Source organism: Oryzias latipes, chromosome 21 (genome assembly GCF_053564925.1).
Source record: "Oryzias latipes strain Hd-rR chromosome 21, Olatipes_Hd-rR_3.1".
NCBI lineage: Eukaryota > Metazoa > Chordata > Actinopteri > Beloniformes > Adrianichthyidae > Oryzias > Oryzias latipes.
The window spans coordinates 32716595-32731189 of record NC_136257.1 but is presented as its reverse complement, the minus strand read 5'-3'; the positions used below and the strand labels follow the sequence as shown (position 1 = coordinate 32731189).

General features: G+C 39.6%; 1 protein-coding gene across 19 annotated transcripts in view; it reads left to right on the top strand.

The window, feature by feature from the left end:
- The window catches only part of stxbp5l (syntaxin binding protein 5L), a 159353-nt gene that overhangs the window by 108243 nt on the left and 36515 nt on the right, over window positions 1-14595 (top strand). For 11 of the 19 annotated variants that reach the window (XM_023950982.2, XM_023950980.2, XM_023950978.2 and 8 more), the window contains exons 9-19: window positions 1097-1172; window positions 1434-1588; window positions 4252-4324; window positions 4861-5008; window positions 5410-5477; window positions 6047-6087; window positions 6632-6846; window positions 6952-7127; window positions 7411-7536; window positions 8742-8893; window positions 13066-13134. In XM_023950982.2, coding sequence (XP_023806750.1) covers window positions 1097-1172; window positions 1434-1588; window positions 4252-4324; window positions 4861-5008; window positions 5410-5477; window positions 6047-6087; window positions 6632-6846; window positions 6952-7127; window positions 7411-7536; window positions 8742-8893; window positions 13066-13134 — 1299 coding nt within the window. The remainder of the gene's footprint in view (window positions 1-1096; window positions 1173-1433; window positions 1589-4251; window positions 4325-4860; window positions 5009-5409; window positions 5478-6046; window positions 6088-6631; window positions 6847-6951; window positions 7128-7410; window positions 7537-8741; window positions 8894-13065; window positions 13135-14595) is intronic. The other 8 variants (XM_023950983.2, XM_023950981.2, XM_023950979.2 and 5 more) reach the window with 1 other exon arrangement.

The window sequence follows — 14595 nt, the reverse complement described above, 5'->3', positions numbered from 1 at the left end:
TATGTGGTATTTCTAGATCATTTTTGTCATTATTGTAAAGGTTTTGTGCCAGGTTTTTTATAAATTTTATAGCAGGGGCCTGCGGGGGCCAGTGGAAATCTGAACCTGGGGTGGACTTTGGACATGTCTGGTTTAAAGGCAATCCTAAACACTACCCTCGAAAGTGTTTTCTAAACAATAAAACCTATTTTTAACTATCCACAAAAGTCTGATCAATCATATTTAAGGCTGAAGAACATATTTCTTAATATATAATCAAAAGGCCCGTAAAAATCAGTTTGCCTTGTTTAAATTTTTTTTTATATTTGTTTTTCCCACAAAAGGACACGGCATAAATGGTACATGGCGTAGTGGCTGGATAGCTCAGTTGGTTGGGTGAAGGATTGTCACGCAGGAATTTTAACCTGATCCAAAAATCAGTGGTCTCAGGCAAGACCTGTTGTCCCTGCCGCCTATCTGGATCTCCCTGTGCCTTGAAAATACAGGGTTGTGTCAGGAAGGGCATCTGGCATAAAAACTCTCTCCCAAATCACCTGTGCGACCCCTAAAGCGATAACCTGAAGGGTAAACCACAAACAGTGGCATGTACTTACGTACATCGTCCTGACTGCAATGCAAATATTTCAAACCTAAATATTTCCCACTGACTGCATTCTACTGAATGAACTCCTTCTGGGATCTGCAGAGAACATTTGAGGCTTTCAATGATGCCGATTGTGAAGGGGTGGGGATTTAGGATTAGTTTTTGGTGGATTTACAAATCATTTTAGTGTTAAATGTGTCACTTGACTTTTCTTTTTCCTAATGGTCAGGAGGATATGGCGCTTTTCTACCTTGTTTTAAGGTACAAAAAGCTTTACAGTCTCATTTACCGACGCACATACACGCATTCACACGCTGATGGCGGCTCCTGGCAAGTCGGGAACTGAACCTGCGATGTTCAGATTAGAGGTCAACGGCTCTACCCCTGCACAACGACCATAAATTATGAATCAGATTATTCTGTACTCCTGATAAGTTAATAGGAGTTCAACGGTGCAGTAAAATATGTAAAGTTATATGACCAACATTCAAAATGGGTTTTGTTCTCCAACAGGAAAGATACAAAAAGATGGAAGAAAGGAGTCGTGTAAACCCATTCTTAAGGTGGAGTACAAGACCTCCAGGAGCAGGTGTGTATTTCTAACATTTGAATTTCTAAAAAGACTATGCCGCATGAATAATTCTGACTGTTTTATGATGAAAAATAACCTTTTTTCAAGAATATTGTTTGTTTCTAAGATTAAATTCTGTCATCCAACTTTCTTTTCTTTGAGAACGCATCTTTGTTTTCTGTTTTCTTATTTTTAACTCCTAATAATTTTATAAAACTGAAAAATGACCATGTTTTCTGCAACGTTTTACTGACTTAAGTCACTCATCCTTCACAACAGCGAACCATTTGTTATCTTCTCTGGGGGTCTCTCCTATGACAAAGCGGGACGACGACCCACATTAACCATCATGCACGGTAAAGCCATCACTGTTCTGGAGATGGACTATCCCATCGTGGAGTTCATGGTTCTATGTGAAACTCCATACATCAATGGTGAGTCAGAACTTTGGTTTTTGATTTTTCTCTGCATATCTGCTGACAGATAGGCTTTGTTTCCACAAAGTCTTTGACAATAAAGCTCCATAAAATGACTGATCTGTTCCACCATGGAACCAAACAAGACAAGAGACAGATGCAGTTTAGAACACAGTCCTCATGCCTATCTGATCTGGGTTAAATTCATATTGATTCATTATTAAGCTCGTTGGTCCTCCATAAAAAGTATATAAAATACATGGGGACCCCTTATGTGTGAAGATTTTTAGAAGCTAGGAAAGCTGTAAGGAGGTGTAGGACAATCATTTTATTATTCTTTTTTGAACCGCTCATTGAAGTTGGATATTGGGAACGGGGCGGGTTGAAAGTATGGATCAGAGCTTTTACCTCATTTAAACTAAAACAGGGTTTAAACGTAACCTTACAGTGTAAAGATTAAGACTAAAACTGTCAGGAACTGGTGGTGTAGGACCTCAGATGCAGGAGACTTGGTTTGGTGGAGGAAATTCAAGCATTCAATATAGGGGTCCTCACACTTTTTCAGCATATGAGCTTGTTTTGAGACTAAAACCTCCAAAAGATCTGTGCACACTGAAGTTTAACTCACAGTGACATATATACATTAGAGGATGTTGGATTGGCTGTTCTGCAGGTCAATCAAGTTAAATCATTGTGGGGATGATTATTCGCTGACGGCAATTCTTTAAAAAAAAAAAAATATATATATATATATATATATATATATATTTTTTTTTTTATTTTATTTAATGTCCCGCCATCTATGTCGATCGTGATTGACGTAATGAGCACCCCTGATGTTTTCACTCAAAATCTGACCATACCCCATTAATCCTTTTTGTTTTACTCGGATCAGTCATCCTGGTTCCTTTTACAGTAGGTCTGGTGTTCTTTGGATGCAACTCTTCATTTTTTTCTCCTCCAAACACAATGAGTATAGTTCCTACCAAAAAAATGGTTTCATTGGACCATAGGACATTCTCCCAATCCTCTTCTGGATCATCCAAATGCTCTCTAGGAGACTTTAGACAGGCACTGGCTTTAGCAGGGGGACACGTCTGGCCCTGCAGGGTTCGATTCCCTGTTGGTGTGGTGTGTTACTGATGGTAGCCTTTGTTACTTTGGTTTTCCAGTTCCTAAAAATTGCTCCCACAGTTGATTTCTTCCCTGCTTATCAATTGCACATACAGTCTTCTCCGCCTGGTGCAGGTCAACAATTGTGTTTCTGGTGTCCTTAGACAGCTCTTTGGTCTTGGCCATAGTGGAGTTGGAAGTGTGACTGTTTGAGGTTGTGGACAAGTGTCTTTTCTTTAGATAACCAGTTCAAACAGGTGTCATTGATACAGGTATTGAGTGTAGGACAGAGGATCCTCTTACAGAAGAAGTTACAGGACTGTGATAGAAATTGTGCTTGTTTGTAGATGACCAAATACTTATTTTCCACCATAATTTAAAAGTAAATGCTGTAAAAATCAGACAACGTGATTTTCTGGATATTTTTTTTTTTTCTCATTTTGTCTCTCATAGTTGAGGTTTCCCTATGATGAAGATTACAGGCCTCTCTCATCTTTTTAAGTGAGATAATGTGCACAAGTAGTGGCTGTCTAAACACTTTTTTGCCCCACTGTAAATCAGTTTGGTCCTTTACTGCTATGACTCTACATTAAGCATCTAAATTAGATTTTCTGCACAGCATGATGGTAAATGTAGCTGTTTAGGTTAAGGTTGTCTCAGAGTCCCTCTATTTTTGTCTGACCTTTATGTTCTGTATGGAAGATTTTACTGAAAAATCTTTGACGTGATCTATTGTTCACCTCCAACACTGTCTTGTCTGATCAGAGCCCGATAAAATTGTTTTTGTCAATTTTAGAATAAATTTGACAAAAACAATTGTAATAAATTTGAAATTTTTCTTGGTTTGATTTTTCGTGCTTTTCTTGTGGAGCGCCTTGAGAAAACCTCGATTGCAAATTGGCGCTTTATAAATAAATTGAATTGATTTGAATTGTTGAGTAGACATGTTTTATCCTCTACTGCATCACATGTAAACTCCAGAGATCCAGGTGGTTTCTGACACATCATTAACCGTGCCGTGGTTATTTACTTGAATCCTAATTTTGTCATTCAGGAATAGATAAAGCTAGAACTTAGATTAACAATTTGACAACTGGACATAAACGCAGCAGAAATAATTTTAACTTTGGGTTTGTTCACTTTTTATGTGATAGATAAATCTGTGAACCTTAAGGTTTCCAATATACATGTTTTGTTTGTATGTTTACTCATGGAGAACTGCTGCATGACTTAAGCTCTTTTTAAAGCCTGCCAGTCATAGTTTGGAAGAGTTTTGTCAAATAATAAACTAATGATTTATGGTTTTCCATTTCCCTTAGATGTGAGGTTTAAGGTGAAGCACAGAATGAAAGCGCTCCAATCGCATGTTTTCATCTTACAGTTTTAAGTACATTTTCATACATGATGAAATTCTTTAAAAAAATAAGCCAAATTGTTTACCCTGAACCCATTTGTGATGACTTATTTAATTTTTTGCTGATATCAGGTTTCATCATGGACGGACCACACTTAAAAAAAAAAAAGTTAGATTTTTGTGCAGAATAATCTGATGGTTTTGTACTTTGCAGAGGTCCAGGATCCGTATGCAGTGGTGGTCCTACTGGAGAAGGACTTGATCGTAGTGGATCTGACGCAGAGCAAGTATGTGTTTCACTGTTTTACTCACAGATTTCCATCACTGCCTGATGAGGAGAACAAAACACAAACAATGTAAAAAATTTGGAAGATTTTTTTTTAACTCTGGAAATAGAACGTTATGTCTTGTTTTAAAGTCCAACTCCGATCATCTTTTGATCTTTTTTATGGTCTTTTAAGTAGGATTAAAGGTGGTGCTTCAGAGATAGAGTCGTATCACGCCCTGGCATGTTATATACTATCATAAATATAGATATAGTTTACTATGAGAGGCTTAAGAAAAGCATGATATAGGCTTTTTAATACATCTCCCCCATCATCACGAAAATGCCAGAAGAACATGTTAAAAACACAATTTTCATCACAGTGGGTCTTTAAAATGATTCCAGCATAGACATGAAAATTATGCCTGAAGTTGGAATGAATTCTTCTGACTGACTGACTGACTGCTCACCTGTCAGCCTCTTAAAGAGAGGTTTCTCATCCGTGTGCACGTGTAGACATTCACTTATTCATTCCATCCTCATACTTCTATCTTCCAGCTTCCCTGTCTTTGAAAACCCTTATCCCATGGACGTCCATGAGTCTCCAGTTACCTGCACAGCCTATTTTGCAGATTGCCCACCAGATATTATACCCATTCTGTACTCTATAGGAGCCAAACACAAAAAGACCGGCTACAGCCAAAAGGTAGGAAGCAAAACACAGAGATATATACATATTTATAAATCTGCTTTGGGACTGTTTTTGTGAATCATTGCTGTTTAAAAGTCAACATAAGCAAGTGCCAATAATGTTCATACACCTAAAAGTAAATCCTTTCTGATCTTTTGGGGACAAACCTGAACTCTACTTCTAAAGCCTTATGTTTTCTGAATTTTGATGGTAAACTTTCTCACAAAATAAAGCTACCAAACCAAAGCCAATGATTGGTTTTGATCCTCCTTTTAGCCAGTTTACTTTTGTGTTTGGATATTTTGAAAAATGAAGCTTGATGGCATTGTAAGTTTCTGAACAAAGACATAAAAGGAAAAGGAGAATCAAGGTAGTGATAGTATAAATAACTAGGCCTTTCTCTGTCACTGTGTCAGGAGTGGCCGGTCAGTGGAGGATCATGGACATTAGGATCCCACACCTATCCTGAGATCATCATTACAGGGTAGGTCAGCCGAAAATGTGTTGAAATGGGTCCAAGCAGCTGGAAAGATCCAGTTTTGGGAAAAAGTCCACAATAGTGTCTGTGCAAGCCATTATCATTATGGCAGGACCAGATGGCTGTGATTTATACTTTGAATTGTTGGTACTTAGAAGTATGATTTGAGACCTTTGAAACCTCAGGAGGGGGCCGCGGAGGACCGTGCTGCGGTGTAAGGGGTCGACAATGATGTTAATGTGCTCTGAAGCTTGCACAGCAGGTGGTGTCTTCCTCACCGGAATGAAACTCACAGATATCAGCAGCAGCCTGGTTGAGCCGCTCTGATGTGGCAATATTTTCTGCGGAGAACACACTGTGAAAAACGCTAGAAATATGCCGATTTTCATGCCTATGATTAAATGAAGCAGTCTGAGCTGGTAGAATGTGTTGGCTGTAAATTCAAGCAATTTGAAAAAGTAGTCTAAGAAACTTATGACATTTCTAAGATCTGTATCACTAGTGTTAAAACATGCAACTACGTCTAAATATCTGTTTGCCTTCTCTCAACTCTTAACTGTTGTGTGTTTTTCCAGACATGCTGATGGATCCGTGAAGTTTTGGGACGCATCTGCATGTAAGGCTTCATTTCTTATCTCCTTTGATGTTACCACCCCTTGTTTATGTGATCTGAGGCCCAGATGCAGTTTCTCCACCTAAATGACTGTCGATGGACATTTTTTTCAAACTCAAGCAGTCTTTCAGATCTTTTTCTAACCACACCTATAAGCAGACATTGACTGTGACTCATGCAGGCTTCTGCTTTCTTATCAGAGCCTACAGACTTCCTCAAAATGACACAGAAAGTCAACATGATCTCAATTTCGTTTTTCATTACAAACATTTAAAATATAGCGGTGCTTAAACTTAGTCCTGGGGCAATAGTCTGGCTAAAACTCCTGACTGTAGTCAAACAAGGCACTGTACATTAAAGGCACAAGTGGAAATCAAAATGCTGCCGTGCTACGGAAAGATATTCTGTAAATGTTGAAATGTTGTTGGTGTTGTCAAACTAAATCAGCCACATTACTCCTAATGATGTGTCATTTGCGCACAAGTTTTAGTTTAAGAAACAGAAAGTGCTTTTCCTCATGAGTATGTTCCCAAATGTGCCTGAACAGTCACGCTGCAGATGTTGTACAAGCTGAAGACCTCCAAAGTGTTTGAGAAGCCGAAGCCCGGTGAGGGCCGGGCTGCCGAGTTGGGGGAGGAAGACCCCTTCGCTGTTCAGATGGTCAGCTGGTGCCCTCAAAGCCGCATCTTCTGTGTGGTTGGCATCTCAGCGCACATCATTCTGTACCGCTTCAGCAAATATGATTCCAACACTCAGATAGTGGTGAGTTACGGTTTGTCCCTACGGAACAATTCCTTCTTTGTGGAATGTAAAGTTGCTGAGGTTGATAGAGACTTGTGCATGTTTCGGTTCTCCTCTCTTCTTCAGTCACTAGAGGTCCGCTTGCAGTGCGATTCAGAAGACATCATCACTCCGTCAGAAAATGAAAACAATCCCTGCTTCTCAGAGCCGGGCCCCCACTCACCCCAGCCCCACCATCAACACCCAGCTAGTCCTGGTAGCAGGACCCCCGAGGGTGCCAAAGACAGCATCCCCTGCCTCAAGTAAGACCCCCAAAAAGCCTTCCAAACGTTCACTTCAAAAAACAGATACAGCCGTTTTTCTGTTGCTAAGACATGTCTTGTCGGCTTGCAAACCCGAAACATTCACCAGTTTGCAGTCCAATCTTTTTTGTTAACATTTTGATGCCTTTTTTAGCACAGATAAAGACTTCAGTCAAGACTTCTTTGTTGTCATGAATTCTTTTCATAATAACAAATATGAAGTGAGCAATAATGATATCAAATGTATGGGTCCCCATGTAAAATTCTATCCTGATTGTCTAAGGGTGAAGGACCGAGTCGTCCGAGTCCCTCCTGGCTACCAGTCGGAGCTGGTCATCCAGCTGCTGTGGGTGGATGGAGAACCTCCTCCACAGATCACGAGCGTGGACATCAACTCTGCATACGGCCTGTAAGTCAGCAGATCCATTCTGTCTATCAGCCGTCTGAGCATTTACAGCATGAGCAATGACAATGGGTCAATTAACAATTTCCTCAAAAGAGAGACGTGAGATGTTATTTTTAATTACTTTACGATTTAAAAAAAGTAAAGATTTAAGCTAGCATCAGTGACCTGATTTGTAATGGGCTAAAGTTTGTTTTTATAGCTCTAAACTGTGAATCAAAACATTTCAGAAGAAATAATCACTTTGAGTCATGATTAGGGTTGAGTATTTGTAAATATTTCCTTGTAATTAGCAGTGTCTCAATTTGGAAACAGCTTTATTTGTAGCTATTTTTACGTTAGGTTTCATGGCTGTAAGTAAAATAAAATCTCATTATTATTAGGTTTGGGGACAGGGACGTTTTTTAAAAAGCAAAAGACTATCAAATTGCAATAAATTGACCACTGGCCATTGGTCTACCGTGTAGTGGCAGAGTGTCTGAAATAAGGCTAAGAGCTTGTAAATTTAAATCCACAGATGGGTAATGGCAAAGACTCTAAAATGAGACCCAATGCCTCCCTTATTGACACTTACCATTAAGGGGTTGGAATGGGGGGGGGTGACTGTTAAACTAGTTCAGTTTAAGAGAACTGGACAAACAGAGTGTGAAGTTAGCCATAGAAAATGACGTTGGAACCAGACGTCGTCAGTATGTAGTGATTGTTGTGAGTCGGTCTGAGTCCACATTCCTATGACAACCACGCTTTCCAGTCAGGAAAGTTAGAAGACTTCATTTACTTTCCACAATAAGCAGGCTCAGGAGAATCTGTCAATCAAACACTTAAAATGTTTGACGTGACACCACCCACTTTTATTGAGGCGTCTGATTGGCGAGTTTTTATCTTGAATGACTTACACCACACCAAGAATATGTTAATAAAAGCTATCAGTGCAAGAAAGGTTGTTTTGACAAATAGAATGACTGAGTAACAGTTGTTTATGTCTGTATAGAAGTTTATGGGACTTTGGATTCTTGGAGCCAGCAGGTCCTTCTTATTAGGAACGCCTGGGGGTGGGGTCACTCAGTCCAGTTCTACAGCTAATAGGACTAGAACAAACAGTTTCTATGATGGTTTCTACTTTGTAGTGTGGAAACGAGCAGATCACAGATGGTGAAATTGTATTGATGTGTTAGTGTGACGACAAATTCTGCCCTTGTGTGCCTCTCCAGCTTGGCGTTTGGGAACTGCAATGGTCTGGCAGTGGTGGACTACTTGCAGAAGACAGTGCTGTTGTGTATCTCCACACTGGATCTATACGGGGCCACCGATCCCTACCAACGCCTTACCCGTTCCCCGCGCAGGAACAGGCAGTCCACCTCAGGTAGCACTCTTATTCTCACACGCCGCTGCGCCTCTTTACACAAAGGTTTGAAAAAGCAGCCGTCACATACACACTACAGTTTCCTTTCATCTCTTCCTATACTCTCTCTTTCTGTCTGTTTTTCAATGATCTTTCAGGCATTTTTATTTATAATTGTAATGAGACCAAGATAAAAGTTTGTAGACCAAGCCTTTTTGTTTGATTTTTCTATGTTCTAGAAAACATAGAACTACAGGTTTCACATATGAGTTGTAACATGCACAGATGGGAAAATAATTTGTTTAAAATCTCTTAATCTCTGAGATTTAATGAGAAAGAAAAAAAAAGCATCAATGAGCCAGCCTGAAATAAGTGGATGATCTTCTTCTGTTTCCTCCTTTTTTCTTTCACAATAACACAAAACAAGAACACCTGACACCGTGTTATGAGGTGCATGTCAAAAGGTCACATCTCATCCGACATTGGCATTATTATGCATGTTGTCATTTGGTTTCTCTGTTTGCTAGTTCTGCTTGAGCCCAGATCTGTTGGTGAAAAGCCACAGAGGTCTTGTTGTACTTCCTGACCCCCGTCTGCCTGTTTTCTGCTGCTTGTCTTGACTGCAAATGTCTTCTAAGGCAAATGATTTAACATTACATGTTACACTGATAAACCATAATCAAACCAGCACAATCTAGGATGGTTGTGTGCCCAAGTCTGGCTAAATGTGGAGGGTTGTGTCAGGAAGGGCATCTGATTTAAAATCAAAGTCTAATCCATCAGATCAATCATCCAAAGCACAGACAGAACTTTGGAACCAGATCAGTCAGGGCTCAAGATAACAACGACCACCACTGATACTGTTGACCTACTGGTGGTTAGCAAAAGAAAGAAGGAAGGCGTGTTCAATGAGGGGACTTTGAAAGGGAAAACTAGAAAGTTGGCAGAAGGTGGATGTCCTAAAAGTTGAAGAGACGGAATGGAAAGAGAGCAAGAGCAGGTTCAAGCTGATTTATTATGGTGTGGTTGGAAAGAGCAACAGTGGGGTTTTATGCAGAGAAAGAGAACCACAGATGCAGAATTTGCTTTAAGGATGTTGCTGCAGAGGAAAAGGGAAGGGCAGAGGGAGCTGCATTGTGTCTTTGTTGATTTTGAGAAAGTCTATGAAAGGACACAGAGAGAGGAGCTGTGGTTTGGATGAAGAAGTCTGGAGTGACAGAGAAGAACATTGGAGCTCTTCCGGACATGGATGAGAGCTGGAAGACAGTGGTGAGAAGTTCTGTAGGTCTTTGAGGGAGTTAAAGGTGGAGGTGAGACTGCACCAAGGATCAGCTTGGAGCTCCTTCTTGTTTCCATGGTGATGGACAGACTGACAGATGAGGTTAGACAGGAATCTCTGTGGACCATCATGTTTGCAGATGACTGTGATTTGTAGTGAGAGCAGGGAGCAGCTGTACATCTGGAGAGGTGGAGGTTTGCTCTGGAAAGAAGAGGAATGAAGATCAGGACAAAGAACAACTCAAGTGGAACAATGACAAGGTGAATGCCTGTAATAACGTAAGGTCAACAGTCCAGAACAACGGAGTGTGTAGGACAGAAGTGGAGATGCATGTGCAAGTAAGATGGAACAGGTGGAGGAAGGTTTAAGGTGTGAATTGTGACTAAATATGTTTTAGCAAGACACATTTGCTCACTATGGGAGAGAGCAGGATGGATAGGATCAGGTATAAATCTATCAGAGGAACAGATCATGGTAGGTGTTTAGGAGATAAATGCAGGGAAGCTGATGGAAATGGTCTGGCCACGTTGAGAGGAGGAACAGTGATGATGTAGGTAAAAGAATGTGAGTGAGGAGGATGTAGAGGAGAGGCTTAGATGGAGGCAGAGGATTCGCTTTGGCACTAAAAGAGGGCTGCCAAAAGGCAAAGAAGAAGGTGTTACGTTGATATATAACCCCATAACACAAGCATGAATATTTCATTGGTCGTACCCTAACCAGCTATTTACAGCTGTGCAAGGAACTCATTTTAGAACATTTCAAATTATCTTTAGAGCAGGATGTTAATAAAGCTGAATGGTTGAGACCTTTAGAGATCAATATTTTCACATATGCTGTTTCAGAATTGTTATTGACTTCACTAAATGGCTTTAGATGCAGGGCCATAGGGGTCACATTTGAGATGGAAGTAAACAGTAAAAATGTTTCTGTATGTTCCGACACTATTGGTTTATAATCTAGAGTCTACAACCAAGTAATGCAAAAATGTCAGTACACCAAGTGTTGGAAAACTAATTTAGTTGCTTTTATGAAGGTTGCTTTTTGTCCTTTCAAATGCATTTTTAGCTGTTGTCAGATATGTGTGTTTGTGTATAATTTTGTGTGCACAATTATTAGGCAACCCTCATTTTTATGAGATTTGATTAATGTTATCCTTAAAAGCGTTTACAGGACAGTTTACAATAGTTTACAATATGGTATATGACTAGGAGCAGGAAAATGTTAGGTTTTAAACTTAACACTTGTCAGATCCAGCAGCTTAGGAATAAAGAAAGTAAATAAAACTTAATGAAGGATTCCACCAGATGAATGCACACTGCCATCGTTCTATTTTTAGTGTGCAAAAGTCCAATAAGAGGTTATTCTCACATTCTCTCATTTGGTAAACTGCTGCCATAACATCAAACTTGTCAAGTCAGGCGTTAGTTAAACATAACAGACAAAAACAGGCAGTTTGCCGAGTTTACTGAGAAAGAAAAGGCCTAAGGTTTCTTTTTCCAAAAAAAATGTTTTTTTTATCATTTTTTGTTATCTCTAAAAATATTTACGTTTTTTGGCAAAAAAAATTCCTGAGATTTCCCTGAGAAGAATGTTAAAATCTGTTGGGGTATAGTTGCCTAATGATGATGCACACAGTCATGTTGGCAATAAAACTAAAGTAAAATATGAAAATACAAATTTTTGTTAATCACGAATTTGCTTAGAAATTTAGCAAATCTGTTCCTAAATAAAGGAAGTTTAAAAAATCACAGTAATGCTTTTTATTATTGCATGTTTACTTAGTCATAGTTTAATATAATTTTGAAAAGTGCAGTGTTTTATCTAGTTCATTGCTGAGGTTTATCTCTTAAGCCTTAGTCACACCTGCCCTTATGGGTGGATGGAGGCCGTCTGCAAGTAAAATATGGTCAAACCTGTGTGTGGCACGCTGGCGGCCTGTGCGAAATAAAAAATGTTCATGCACGTTTTTTCTGCAGTCGACGGGTCGCAATGAAAACAACACTCAAGGGTAAGTAAGGGTGAAGTAGGTGAGATGCACGCGTGTCGTACAGGTGCAGGGAACCCGTTAGTGCCAGCTCCTCGTGGTCTTCTTGACTGTTAGAAATGAGACATTTAGGGTGTAGTTTGTGTGGACATCGTACAGATCACATGCACACCCATTGTGTGCGGTATTCGTGTACAGTCGTTAAGGAGCCAGTACTCACGCCTTACTAACGGTTAGAGTGTAGCGTGAGAACACCGTCCGACAGCGTCACCTGCATTTCATAAGTGCGTGCAACGTCCACTATCCTTACGAATACTTCACGATACACTTACTACACGCTGGACAATGGTACTTTCCATTTTCATGATTGAGGTGGTCATACAAGCCTCGATGGAGCTTTAAGACACACGTGTTGCTGCTCCTCTCAATGACCCTCCACGGGTCCCAACAAAGCAAAAAAATCCTAACCAATGTGACTAAGGCTTAAGTATTTCTGCAGTGTTTGAACTTTTTACCAGTCAACTCAGCATTTCTGGGGTTTGCCGGAGAAGCTGGTATTTCTTGTCTGTCTTGCCCTGACACTAACCCAGTTGCTGCTTGCTCTCACTTTCTTTTCCACTCTAAGTCTGTGTATTCTTCTCTCTCCCCTTTAACACCCCCTGCTTTTCCACCCCAAAATTTTTTAACACTGTTCCATCTTTCCCCTTTTTCATTCAAACTCTTTCCCTTGTGTCATCAATTTTTTTCCTCGGTTTTTGTGCTAATCTGCCTCTGCCTTACCCCCCTGATTTGTCACCTTCTTCTTCTTCTCCCTTTCTTTCTGCCCTTATAATCTCACCTCTCTCCGTCTTCCATCCTGTATTTTTCTGCCCTCCCCTGCTTCCTCCTCCTCTGTGGCTGCCGATGTGGGCATGCGGGCCTGCCTGACAGAGTTTTGCATGCGCGGCCTGTCTAACTTTTATTCAGATTCAAAGAAAAGGATCCGTACATCCTATCAGAGTAAGTCTAGCCTTCCTACCACTGAAGCTGTTGGGATTCGGTGTGTGTGTGTGTGCAGAAAAGAGGGGGATTATGGGTGAGTGTTTTGCCAGCGAAGGCATGTAGACCAACGGTAAAGTGACAAACCAAAGAGATGATTGGAATAATGATCGCTTCTGATGTTATGGCAGCCCATAACATCATTTTTGCTCCATGAAGAGCAGCTATTCCAGTCATGTCTACAGTATGTCCTGAGCAGAAAGAAAGTCACTCCTGGACTCTGTTAACTGAAGGCAGTTATAAATATTATATGTTCCATGTGATGTATATTTTAACTGAAGTATATTCATTGGGGTGAGTAAAGCCTTGCCCATGGGCTGAGCCTAAAAAAGGCTTTTAGGAAGTGGTTACAAAGGAATTCTTGATTCCAAACTCTAGTAAATGTTCAGAGTCCCTTTCAATGTCTTCGGTCTGTTGTACAGCCAGTATAAATGGTTGAAAGTAAATTAGCATTTAGAACCTTAGACATAGACAACAAAGACATATTAAATTGAAAAACTCTACCGAAAGTGTGATGACTCCAAAAAAGTTTACCCCATAAATTATCGGCATTCTGACCAAAGTAAAGAAGATGATAAATATCAATATTTCATAAATTTCCTCTATTATATAGTCTTCTTCAACATGGGAGGGATCTGGGACTTCTTCATGGCCTGTGCTTGATGCATGCGATCAGACTTGAAATGATTCTGTTTGGACTTGTGTTTGATCTGTTTTGTGTTTGTGTGTTTGCCCTTTTAATTTTTGTGTGTTTGCACTAAAAACTGCAGAATTATTTGCTTTTTAGTGCAACCCGGTTGATTCCCAAATGTTCACATCATAAAACGGTGTAACACAAAGCCCTCCAGGAAGACAAAACCAAGTTCAATTTGAGTTTTTGTGTTCATGATGGGGAAAAGTTTCACAGATTGAGTTTCTAGAAATTCAACAGACTGCCAACTTGGCCAAGACTTGTGAAGGATAAAGAAATGTTGGTTTACTTTTGTTGTAATTTAAACAGCTCAACGCATTTTTCTTTACAGTAGAAAAAATAATCGGTAACACTTTATATTAAGATTCCTTAACAAGCTTTGTTAACACATTAACAAGCATTATAAATGAATTTATAGGGTGTTAGTAAGACATTTATTAGTACAATAAGTCTAATAAGGTTTATTAAATTACTTAGTTAACACATTTACAAGCATTATTATTAGGATGTTTTCAAGATGCTAATGATGCATTTACTGATATTATAGGTGCTTAACAAATGTGTCAGTGTTAATAAGCTTAATTAACAACCTTTGTTAACAAATTAAGAAGTATTATTATTGTTTGGGGTTCTAGTAAGATATTTATTAGCATTATAGATGCCTGACACAAGCCGAAGTGTTCATAAGTTTAATAAGTTTTATTAACTAACTTAACAAATTAATAGGCTTT